The sequence below is a fragment of the Myripristis murdjan genome, chromosome 16 (assembly GCF_902150065.1).
Source record: "Myripristis murdjan chromosome 16, fMyrMur1.1, whole genome shotgun sequence".
Classification (NCBI taxonomy): domain Eukaryota; kingdom Metazoa; phylum Chordata; class Actinopteri; order Holocentriformes; family Holocentridae; genus Myripristis; species Myripristis murdjan.
The window spans coordinates 28,268,063-28,281,234 of record NC_043995.1 but is presented as its reverse complement, the minus strand read 5'-3'; the positions used below and the strand labels follow the sequence as shown (position 1 = coordinate 28,281,234).

Genomic DNA, 13,172 nt, shown 5'->3' with positions numbered 1-13,172 from the left:
GGGGAACAGGAGGCCCTGTGGACCTCAGTCCAGGTGTGCTGACATGAGATTCAAAACACCATTCAGGTTCTCTGTAAGATTAAATAAGCTTATTAAATGTTGAATTTTGGTTGCACAAGAGGCTTTGGGTGATCTTTTGAGGGTTTTATAGGACTCTAAAAATAACATCAAAACACTAAAAAAAAAAAAAAAAGGTTTGTTTAGTAGCAGCCCTATCCATAAAATAAAGGCAAGCCCCCGTAAAATCAAATCTCCGTAAAATCAGCCTTCCAAGCCCTTATTTAATCTGGCAAGTTGACTGAACTCATTCTCATTTACAGCGACTGCGTGGGAGAGTAGGTCCAGAGAGACCGGAGGGTTACACAATATATACATTTGCACACTTATACCCTTCAGACTGCTGCTGCTGCTCCTTAGAACTATAGTCTAAAAATACCAACAGCATCGGGGGTTTGCACTGGATTCAGCTCAGTTTCCACCACATTTAGGGTTTCAGAGCTTTTTTGTCTCGCAGTGCACGGGCCCTGCAGTATTTTTCTGACCATCCATTCTGCTGACAAAGGCAAAGCAACTTGTTAATGCATGACCTTTTCCATATTGTCATGAATGACAGGCACACTGATTCGAAGTCGAGAGAGATCTACCGGCCATTGGATCAGCGGCAAAGTACCAGTCAGGCAGCAAAGACGATTCTGAAACGAACCCTAACCTCTGTAGTGTGAAATATTGTGCCCTCGGGTGTGGCAGTAAGACGCTGTGGATTTGAGAAATTATTAGGAGTCCAAGGCAAGTGAACAACACTGTGACCCGTTCAGTAGTGAGGCTGATCCTTCTGGGAAAAAATAAGCTGTTCATTAAATGGACACATGGAGCCCAGACAGAGATCTCAGATTCTCATCCCAGTAGTGTGGGTATTACACTTAAGACATGCTGCTTAAAGCTTTGGCCCCAAACATAGGGGCCGAGGACTCTCAGGGGTCCTGGAGAAGGCTCACGGGGGCCTCAAGTAAAAGAAAGAATAGCTAACTTTATTATTATTTCATTTAGTAGAAGTTAAATAGCAAGGAGAGAAGAGAGATGACTCCATCAGAGGAATAATTAAGAACAGATATTTCATATCCACCATGAAAATATGGTATTACAGTATCTAAATCCTCTGTAATTTGCTAGATATTATTGGTCATAACTGAAAGGGCTGACTCATCAGTCCATGATACTTGTGATATTGGCATCAGCTCCTAATTGAATGATTTTTTTTCTTTTTTGCATTATGCTGATTGCACCCCCCCTTAATCGTTTACCGTCAAAACAAGTCATCTGGGCAACCCCATTTATCAGCTCCCCACCGGCTACTGCTGCAGATAAATCCCCTCTTACTTTTAACTGTGTCGCTTATCTCTTATCACGCTGTGGTCACAGCTAACACAGCACAAACAGGAATCTGCTCGTTGGCAGAGGTCACTGCTCCAGATATGCATGAATTTTAAATTTTCCTCTGAAGTAAATATTAATAACCAGAGGGCACTCAGTAGAGCGCGAACCTCTGCAAATGCTGAACAACTGTCAAACTTGCAAAGCTGCAGCCTCCACAGCGGTTTATGTTTGTTTACCGTTTGTCTTCTGGGTTTAATTTTCTAATAAAACAGCTTGTGAATGCAATTGCGTTTAGCAGCTGGCTTGGAAGTGCCAAATATTGGACTTTCCCACCACCACTTGAATACAGCATAATAGTCATAGACAATTATAATTGCAACCATCGTGTGAGAAGATGGAAATGCCAACCAAGTGCTTTCCTGCCAAATCTATAACTTTTTCAAGCATCTTGCTAAGAAACAAACTCAGACAGTGGCAAAAACATTACTTCCTTCCTTCCTTCTGTTTGTTCAGCAGAAAGTCAGGAATCTTGTTATTGGTCTTTTGATTTCAACCACAAAAAGTGCTATAAAGCAAGCTGGCTAGTTGCTCGTGTTGATCGCACATTACCGCAGGCAGGACACACTAGCAGGCAAAATGCATTTTCTACAACAAAATACTTTGATGAATAATTCTACAAATAAGATTGTGCGTGTCCTCTCCTGCATCTGAATGTGTAGCAACTGCAAATTAACAAGCACATTCTTATTTGTGTAAAAGAGCAAAATTCTTTATTTATATACGATAAAAGACAGACAGACGTTTCCTTGAGGTAACATAACGTAAGCACTTTGGCTCGTTGTGGATCTTATTCTCCCACAAGATGCTACATTGGCATTCCCTCTACATTTTCATATTTTCATGTTGGTGATTATGCATTTGGTGTCAGTATAAATCCTAGTCTGGGATTCAGGACCGCTGGTGCAGAATTATTTGATTATCCTGTGAATAAATTCTGCTAAAAGATGTGATAAACTGTGATCAAAAGGCAGCGGAATTCAAGCTGTCAGATGGTGCATTGCTCTGTCAGACGGCATGCAACACTGAAAAGTTACCTGTGGGTTACGAGGGCTTTCAATTGATGCACACTTTCAACCTTGGAAAAACGTCCAGGCCGCAAGTTTTTTTTAAAAATATGTAAATAATGGGGCCTATCCAAATGCATAGCTGTACAAATGTGACATAACAAAACATAAGCAATATTATAAAGCACAGGATGCTAAATTAAAAAGGACAATACACTGACCTTTAGGCCCTGCTGCACTCGTTTAGAGCAGCGGTGATTTCCACAGTGCCCATCCATAGGTTTTGAATGAATTTTCTGTGCTATATGTCGTGTCTCTTCATGAAATCTCAATATCCGCTCTCTAGATACCGTTTGTTGTCTTTATCGGCGCTGGGATCTCATCATTTTACACTGTATTGTAAAGGCAAAACTTCAAAGCCGCCTTTTTCTATTGGAGAAAATAAATATCTCCTAGATTTCATTGACTCAGACAAGCAGCTGAGAGGATTAGTCTGGGAAATGCTACAGCTATTTTACCCCCTAAATCTTTTGTGCTCAATACGGCAGACACCCTGTTTCTAAAAACTATTAACTATAACTCGGCGTGATCCGGAGCTAATGGATGCCCAGACAACCCCGGAATCGTTCTCAATGGCAGCGGGACATTGATCTAGTGTGTTGATATACTGGGAAGTAAACCAGCTACGTGCAACGCGCTCTGAGGCTCCTGTGGACGTGCTGACATGCTGACTGAAGCCCGATGCCGTCAGCCACATCAGCAGCTGAGATGAGAGAGGAGACTACAAACAGACCGTCGTCTGAGGCAAAGGAGCCCGATCGTTGCCAGAAATGTGCTCCTGTTTTTTCCGCCAGGCACGGGGGTTTTACTCCGCCACGACGTGGGTCAACATGTGGCGCGCCGTCACCCACATGCCCTCTGCCGGCTCAGGTGCCACTCAGCCCCGGGCCACATGCTAATAAAACCAATTACCTGTGGGAGTGCAAGGTTAATGTGAGGTGAAATGTGAAGCGACACAATTAGTTTGCTTTGTACTGTCAGTAGCCTTTGGATAATACTGTCCACTCACCATGAGCCTGCAGATGGGTCAGACTCAAGTCTTCTGTCACAGCAAGGTGTAATTAAATCCAGAATTAGCAAGATTTTTTTTTAAATCATGTATTACATGACCATAATATGTCTATGTAGCAGTGTCGACAGTGTTTTTAATCTGAAACTATGGCTCAGCAGTTTCTTTTTCATGTTTACATCTCTGGCCTTTGAAACTAACTTTCTGGTCCATAGTGTTTTATTTTCTATCAGTGAATGAATGAGTGAATTATTATTATTATTTTTTAATTAAACTCACCTACTGCATTTTCAAGACCCCGTCCTCCATTGCAAGACAAGTTCCAAAGAAAGCTAAGGGCCAGTTCAGATCAGAGATTCACAACAAGACCTCAGGCAACTCATGACTATTTGCAAAAGAATCACGATGCCTCATTGCATCACTTTCATGTCAATGACACACTCTGGACACACTAACCACTCTTGATAAAATGCTGTCCACAAGTTAGATGGTAGCAACCTAGCATTAATATTATACGCTGTAACGGCCAGTGATGGTCCAGGTTTCTGGTAAAGTAGCTAGAACTGCCATACGATGGTCACAATTCAGGACTATTCTCATGAATGCCACAACTCACTAAGCACAGTTATCATGAAAACAATCACCAGTTGGCATCTGTTGATTGCAATGTTAAAAGTGACGGTATGTTGATATTTACCTCGTAGGCAGCTGGATTCACGAGAATCCATCTCGCCAGGCTTCAAGTGATGAGCTTGTGGCTGAACCACAGTGCTTCAGACCAATCAGTGTCCTGCCGGCAGCTATGGGTGTGGTTTATGTGTGACGACAATGGCGGCTTCACGGCTACACTTTGTTAGCTTTAAACGTTCCTTAAACTGCAGCTCTTCATCGCTCTCCTACGTCATATTGTTCATTGATGTGTTTGGTTGAAGTTAGCCAGTGATGGACCGATGGTTCATCCAATCCAAGTATCCATTCATCCAAGTATTTTTTCCAATGACGACTTCTCAGATAGTTGTAGCTGTGCAAACCATCTGGCACATCAGGTTATGACATTATAGCCTATCAGACGAAACATGCAGCACAGCAAAGGCTCCAGGCTGGATTTGAAACCAGGCTGCTGTGGTCAGGACTTAGCCTTGACACGTGGTACATGCTCTACCAGGTGAGCTACCTGGGCACCCCACACTTGTTGATTCGACAAGGTGTTTTTTTGTTTTTTTTTGTTTTTTTGAGATGCCAGCCAGTGACTTCAGTTGCTCATTTCACATCGCTGCAATTTTCACTGCAACATTCTGCAACCATTTCACCTCGCTGTGAATCTGTGATCTGAATTGGCCCTAATAACGCCTCCCTAGACGTGCGAGAGAGCGCTGTGTCCATTTCTGTTAGTCTTATGGCAGGTTCGATAAAAGTTCGTAGATTACTTATTAATACGCTTGTAAAATCACTTTCAGTTGATTGCTATTTGATGACCCACATGCTTTATTTGTGGGCGCTGCATTTGTACAGGTCAAGCAGCAAACCCTACCCATCTGGCACGCCAAGCACTTTAAACAGAATGGTTGTATGTGATGCAAGTGGAGTGCAAAACAAGGCGTTATACTGGCTGAGGCGGATTGTTCTCACCCACACAGACTACAGAGGGTTGCCAGCAGCTTGTCAACACATTTTACATCAAGGTCTACAATAGAAAAATCTGTGAATTTACTGTGTCGTCATTCACGATAATACATATGTGATGGTTTTGTCTTTCATCTTCATTCGACATGAATCTAAAATAAGCCACGCTCGACTAACTGAAGTGCACAATCTAAATGTACAGCTTGTCTTACAGTACCATCAGTAGGTTTAATGAGTTTGAAGCTGCGGTGTGAAGACAAGGAGACTAATTGCTTGCATGCTGTAAAGAATTTCTGCTCTGAGGGCTCTGCAGAGTTTTATAATGGCATCATCGATCTCTATTGATCCATCCATTGTTGCTACAAGATGTTGGCTAATTATGAGCTTTGGCTCAGCAATTGACATTTGTGTCACTTTGCCTTTGTTTTTTTTTTAATGATCCACACTCAAACTACAGGCCTGACACAAAAACTCTCCTCATCTGAAGAAACTGATTGACATCTTCTACACTGAAGTGGAACTAAGGCATCCATTATTGTTTGTTTGCTGTATTTTGTTTTATGTTAGTGTTGCCTTGATTGTGCATGAATCTGTAATTACCAATTTTCTGCTGATGCTCCCAAAAGTAGACCAAACACTCTTACTTGGACTTGCAGCTGAAGCTAAGATGTTATTTTATTTGTGTTTCTGTGTAACTTCAGTCTGGTTTCTCCTTCTCCAGGTCCATGGGGGAGATGCATGGGCAGCGACTGTGGTCCAGGTGGCAGCCAAAGCCGGGCAGTCTGGTGTGCCCATGTGGAAGGCTGGACTACCCTTTACACCAACTGTGACCACATCCAGCGTCCCTCCAACCAGAGGAACTGTTTCCGTGTGTGTGACTGGCACAAGGACCTATATGACTGGCAACTTGGTGCCTGGAACGAGTGTGTGCCAGTGTCAGCAAGGACCTCTGGGGCCCCACGGCCCTCCGTATGCAGCGGAGGCGAAGAGGGCATTCAGACCCGGGAGGTGAGCTGCGTCCTCAAGTCAGACAGGTTGCCAGCAGATGATGCCATCTGTGAGTACTTTGAGCCCAAGCCTCGCCTGGAACAGGCATGCTTGATCCCCTGCCCTCAGGACTGTGTGGTTTCCGAGTACTCCCCATGGACCTCCTGCTCTAAAACGTGCGGGACAGGCCTTATGAACAGGGTCCGCAGTGTCCTGGTTCCTCCACTTTTTGGGGGTGCTGTTTGTCCCAACCTGACGGAGTTCCAGTCTTGTAAACTGGGGCCTTGCACAGGTCCAGAGGGCATGTACAGCCTCAGGGTCGGGCCCTGGAGCCCCTGTGCCATCCCAGAGACTCGGTCAGTGCGCCAAGTCAAACGGAGGAAAGGTAAAGGGCCGGGGCTCAGGGAGAGAGCTGGGGTCAAAGATCCTGAGACCAGGGAGCTTATTCAGAAGAAACGGACCAGGAACCGTCTCAACCGGCAAGAGAGTCCGTTCTGGGACATCCAGGTGGGCTACCAGACCCGGGAGGTGACCTGCACACACAGGAATGGGAGCACAATGGCACGCAAGTGAGTAGCAAGATTTTGATGGTGCTGATGTGAGAGTGACTTTTTCACAGCAGGATGTTTGGCCAGATTAGTGCTTGCTTAGATGTTGATGAGAGATTCTCCATTACGATAATTTCTCTCCATGTTCCTATACATATGTATGCGTCAATCCGTGCATTTAGTGAATGCTCCTCACATTTATTTGTAACTTTAATGCTGGTGAGTATTGGTCCTTAAATCAGTGGATTTATAACACTTAAACATGATGCCAAATTTGGTCCTCTGAAGGTTTTTCTTCTCCCTGTCAGGAGGTGACAGGTGGGGGAAGATGTTTATCTGTTGTGTTTTTGTCTCTTCCTTGCTGTCAGAGCAATAAGGCTCAACCACCACCGTTTATTTGATGTCAACTTCCAAAGATGGAAATGGCAAAGCAAGGCTATATTCATCTGCACTCATTTCATGACACGAGGTTCAATCTTAGCCAGAAGTTTGTGCTTGGCGCTTTGCAAAGTAATACATTTTCTGGGTTTTGTCTTTGGGTTTATTTAATGGAAGTATAATGACATGTTCCCTGCATAAACACACAAATCAAGTGTCACTCATAATGACACCAGCAAAATGTTTTTCTGGCCAAATCCCAAAGTTAAATGGCTACATCTTCCAAAGACAGATCCAAATTTTCAAAGTTTCCCTGCATTAAGGTTAAGTGTGACGTGTCCACAGAGGTTAAAGTTGGAGCTACAATCAGGGAACATTTTAATCAGCATTATGTTATAACACTGCATTTCAAAATAACCTCTCAAAATATAACTCATTTTCCTTCATTAATACCTGCATTTGTATTAAAAATCTTGAAAGCAAAACGTAATAACTTTTCACATTTTTTGTTATTACATAGGCCAATGCTGGAGTTGCACTTTTTTCAAATTATTTTTTTTTTTTTGTAATAATTCAGTGCATTATGTACTAACATGCTATGCCTGCTGTCTTCATTTCCATCAAATATCACAATGTATTATTTACTTAGAGTGCAATTATGTGCATTATTATAAAAAAAAACACAAGTGTGTCATTCCCCCTTGAGTCTGATTCTTTTTTTTTTTTTTTTTTTTATCCAATTACAACTCACAGACTCCTAAACACACACCCCTGAGAAAGGTTAAGGTAAAGAGAAAGTGATGGATAGTGCTTATAATACATGATCAGCCCCTCTCCTGCACTCTGCAGACAGACTCCAGATCTTATTATAACAAAATGTGGAGAAATTTATTACATTTTGCATTCAAGGTTTTTATTACAAAATGTACAACAAAATATAGCTATTACAAAATCCCAAAAGGTGGCATTATTACATTGCATTGTTACATTTTATGTAAAGAAAAAAAAAAAAAATAGACAAGTTCTCTTTTGGCAGCTTGACCAAACAGGACCAACCCCAGTGTATGAGGGAATAAACAAATTATTACTGAACAACACTGGAAAATTGGCAAAACAAAAGAGCAGCACACAAATGGCTGCATGAACATGGCACTGAATCACGCTATTTGGTGGATGCTTTTATCCAAAGCATCTAACAATATCATGAGTGCATGCATTTTTTCTTTTTTTTCGCGTGTGTGTGTGGGTTGTCCCAGTGGGATTCAAACTCTCGCCATGACATTGTTAGCGCCACGAGCTACAAAGTCACGCTCATTGACTGAGATTAAAATAGATCAAATGACTCTCCATTCCCATTCACTGCTCAGTAGACGTCCTTGCCCAAACTGCACATCAAAGTAATGAACAAAATAGACGAGATAAATGGATATATTAATTTCCTCTGCTGGACGTGTATAAAAATCAGTCAGACACTTCATCACCTCCAAGATGTGAATTTGCTTTCCAGGATCAGCACAGAAAATCACCACCAACATGAACCCTGACTGAGCAGAAACAACAGAAACATTTCTTCAGCTACTTATTTAGATATATATTTTTGTGTGTGTGTATTTTTTCACAGAGCTCTATTTCTAGATTACCATGTTCAATTCTTTTTTCTTTTTTTTTTTCTTTTTTGTTTTGTGTCTGTGACTCACCAGGCTTCACTTCCAACTAAAACTGTGACAAAAGTTCTGAGCATCCCTGGTAAATTCATCTAAATGCAGAATTTGACATCCTGCATTTTTGCATTTTTTTCCCCTTCATTTTTCTGCTCTAGCATTTTAAAATTCAATGAGCTGGAAAAAAGCTGCCATTTTGTTTTTGGGTGCAGATCCAACGTTTTGGCTAACTCGTGCTGACAGAAAAAATTGACCCCCATAAAGATGCTCGGTGACTTTTGCTGCTCATTGCAACATTCAGTATATTGATATCATTTAATGTGTAGCACCATTTTTTGAGAGGTGCTTTTCAGAAGTTGACTTGACAACAAAGTGATAAGCAGTATGCATTCTCTATTTTACATTTCTGTAAGCAGCTGTTCTCTCTTTAGAGCGGCTTCTGTGATTCTGCCACCGTGCTCTCTGTTCCTCGACTGACAGTCATTTCAAATGTTATTGCTGCTCCCTCAAATCTTGGATTTCACGATTTTCACGAGGTCTCTAATCTTCAGGAAACTGTCAGTTTCAGTGTCAGTGGAGCAAACCTCCATTCACACTATATATCTATCACACGCCACTGTATATTCAGATTTGATCAATTATGTACTAAATCTATTCATTAATGCGTTGCTGGTGCCAGCTTCTCAGCAGTGACTGGGATCAAATATTTCAAAGAAACCATGAAAACAACTCTCATGCCCTTAGGAGCATAAATATTAATCCTTGACTTGTTTATTTCTAGTTCTGAAATATTCATAGTTGTTTTTGCCACTTTCAGAAAAGTGGAACAAACTTCCCAGTGAAGCAATAACCCAGTCATATGCTAGCCAGACACTCTCTGAACATCTTGCTCACTTCATTTCCAATTTTGTTTGATGTACATCTGTCATTGGGCCTTTACTTTCTCTGTCATGTTCGTCTCGGCCCAGACAGGCCAGCTCCTCACAGCTGGGATCATTTGCCAGAGCAGAGTCTCATGCTTGTGTCTAGAAAATCAGTCTTGCATCATGACCTTCTGAAATCTCACTTGCCACTGAAGGCACTCAGAACATATCACATTACATAATTGCATTTAATCCTAAGTATCCCATATGGTGCCATAATTGTGTTTCTCCTCTTTCCTCGCACAACTCCTCCGCTCAGACGGTTGTTCCTCCAAGGCACTGAAGTTGTAGAAAGGCTTTCTTAATCACTTGACCCATATAGAGTTGTCTTTTTAGACCACTTCAGTAGCAAACTGTTTTGATGAATCCAGCTCTGGTAATGAGTGCCCAAGTGTTGAAATATGGAGACTTTTCGGAACGTCTCTATTTTGTCTGAAAGCCCTCGGAGTCCATTGTTGCATGTTATTGTGTAAAACCCACAGGCTTAAAAAAATGAGCATTTTCGAGACATCATCTTACTTATTTAAATAGAGAATGATTGTGTCCTCATTCTGTCTGAATGACTGAGAAGAAGAAATAATGACTCCTTTCGTGACTTCAAACCCTCCACAAAAATGCTTGGGCATAGACACAACAAACGGCAAAAGCTCAAAAGATCCATCTGCAGCAAAAATGGGTCATTGGCCGCATTAGGGGCTTTTTACAACACGTTAAGTTCCATTCGAGGCAGGAAATTTAACCATCACCCTGAGTGTGTCACTCTCGCCAGCATCCGTTGAAATTCCTTATTGTTTTTCTCCAATGCAAAATGAGCCGGCACCCCAAGTGTGCTTGGCAGCCGAACAAAACTAAGATTTTTCACAGTGTCGCTCCGGTAGCACTTCAAAGACTGCAGAGGTGTCTTAATCTGCAAAGACATAAAAGTAAAAATAAAAAAATAAAAAAATAATAAAAAAAAAAAGATATAGCTGAAACTCTGCTCACACGTTTCCTCATTTCTACCAAAAGTCTGAGTTGCTGGAGGTGAAGTGTGGTGGCAACGTCTAAATGAGAGGTTTCTAAATGAAGCAGAGCTGTAATTAGCACTAATAGCTCGTCAGCTGCATCGCCTCAAGGGGAAAGACACGCAGACTGAGTAGCAGAAAGCGGTCGGCTTTAGTTAGAACAAATTTCTAATGATTCGGAAGGGGCCCAAAGAGGACGCGTTATTCATTACCCCTAAATGCTATTCCAATGATTAAAAGATACACATAATCAATTGATCAGGCGTTGTTTTTGTTGTCTTGACGGACCTAACACTTGAGGATGTATAGACATACCGTGCAGCTCATGTTTTATTACTGATGCTAAACTGATTATGCAGTATGTATGCTAATGAGATCCGCTAATGACAAAATGTGGCGCCAGTCAGGGGCAAAGAGCTTTAAGTGAGGCTCCTCACACCACTTGCAGCATCATATTTGTTGCACCAACATGTTCACACACCATAAACACTCGCTTAAAGCTGCATGAGGCAACACCGCACGCCCGCTGCTCCAAATGGCAGCGAGAGGTATCTGTGAGAAATTTAAAATTTAATATGAGAAATCAAGTTCTGTGCCAACAGGAAATTGCATGCAGCATGCTCATATTTGGATGGTTTAGAACCGCTTTATACTGCAAAGATCTAACTTTGGACGGAGCGCTTGCTTGCTTTGTGCTTTTTGGAAAACGCTTTTCGTTTAATTCTTACATTCAGATTTCCTCTGGGCGCAGAAGTCGCCAGTGTCTTCTCTATCGCAGCCTCCCTGTGATTTAAGCTGATAAGACAGGTGTTGCTTTTACATGAAAATCTTGCCTAGTGCAGCTTCCATGCTCGCCCAAGGACAGCCAGTCTAATCAGATCAGCCTCACCCCTCCTCCCACCCCAACCCCCCCTCTGTTTTTTTTTTTTTTTTTTTTTTTTTTTTTTATTCCCCCAGCCTGTGCACACTGCGGGACCTGCCGCTGACCGTCCAGTCCTGCGTCCTCCCCAAAGACTGCCAGCTGACCGACTGGGCCGACTGGGACCCCTGCTCCAAGGCCTGCGTGGACCCCGAGTCTCCCAGCGGCACCCGCACCCGGACCAGGCGGGTGCTCCAGTTCCCCGTGGGCGAGGGGGAGGAGTGTCCGTCGCTGGAGGAGACAGAGCCGTGCGAACCTCAGGGTGACGGGGTGCCGCCGTGTGCCACGTGAGTATCGCCTGGCAACGCGGGGGGAGGCGGTCGGGGGGGGTGGCGGTGGCGGTGGGAGCCACACAGTGCAGAGCGAGCGGTGGCTTCTGGGTTTGCAGGGGGAAAAAAAAAAATGTAGATTTGTTTTTATATCTCAGGGTGAAAGTGTCACGTTGTGTGTATGGATAGGAGCTCATGTTTCACTGGGAAAGAAACACATGTTGGGTTGAGATAATAGTCTCCTCCTTGGCAACGGCATGTTTTAGATTCTGTTAAGAAACTCACTGCAGGTTCTTTATTTCTTTTATTTTATTCTGTTTCTTTATTCCAATAAAAGCAAACACAGTATTTCGTATCCACTCAGACTGAGACCATACACTCGTCCCGTTGATTTCCCTTTTCTCCTATCAGCAAGCTAATTTGCTCTCCTGGGTAGCCCACGTGTGTGTGTGTGTGTGTGTGTGTGTAGGAGACGGCATATGGAGACAGATTAGTATAAGTGCTTGGGCCGGTGCCAGACACAAAGTAGAGACAAATGGAGGGAGACTGCAAGGATATTTAAGTCACACACAAGCACACAAACACAGATTCATAAATTCAGACTCGCAGGTGGCCTCCGTTCCCTCAGTTTCATCGTATAGCATTTTTACACAGCTGTTGCCAAAATACATGAGTTTTTTTTATTTTTAATTTTTTTCTTGTGCTTCCAATCTGCACAGTGTTTGAGTCTCTGTTGGGCAGCCCCATGTGACCCATTGTACATTTTAAAGCTTTTCAAATTATTATCTTCACAGCCAAAAACCCAACCTCTGACCCCAATATTTCAGACAGCTGGTGTTTTGTTGTGCTTTTTTTTAAATTTCCTCCCATAGTTTGCGCTTCCCGTTGACACTGCTGTGCCCCCCACCCCCCCCCCCAGCTATTAGATAACTGTATTTAGTGGTAAATAAAAGAGTGGAGAAGCTATTACCACTGGTTACTCATCATCAGGAGTCAAATGTCGAGCAATTAAAGCAAAATTCATTTCGATTTTCAGGCACACGGTTGTGAATATTTTTACTTCTTTATCCTGGGTAGCACTGTATGTCTGTGGCGCTCCAAGATTTAGCTATATGTTTAAAAAGGGGGCAAACTGGTAGCTAAGCTCTCTATTATTAGTAGTATTATTATTATTTTTTATCTGAGGAAACAAAACCGTCATCGATTGAAACCTATTCAGAGTCTCTTCAGAAATACAGGCACACTGAAATGCAATAAAAAAAAATAAATAAATAACTTGCTGCTCTGACACTAAGTTTTTATGTGCTAAAGTTAGGTGTTCCAGATTATAAATGTACTTTGACACTACATCAC

General features: G+C 42.5%; 1 protein-coding gene across 1 annotated transcript in view; it reads left to right on the top strand.

Moving 5' to 3' along the window:
• The first annotated feature begins 3,328 nt into the window (after positions 1-3,328).
• The window catches only part of thsd7ab (thrombospondin, type I, domain containing 7Ab), a 90,267-nt gene continuing 80,423 nt past the window's right edge, over positions 3,329-13,172 (top strand). The window contains exons 1-3 of the mRNA XM_030072219.1: positions 3,329-3,368; positions 5,852-6,686; positions 11,589-11,837. Of these exons, the coding sequence (XP_029928079.1) occupies positions 3,329-3,368; positions 5,852-6,686; positions 11,589-11,837 (1,124 nt within the window). The remainder of the gene's footprint in view (positions 3,369-5,851; positions 6,687-11,588; positions 11,838-13,172) is intronic.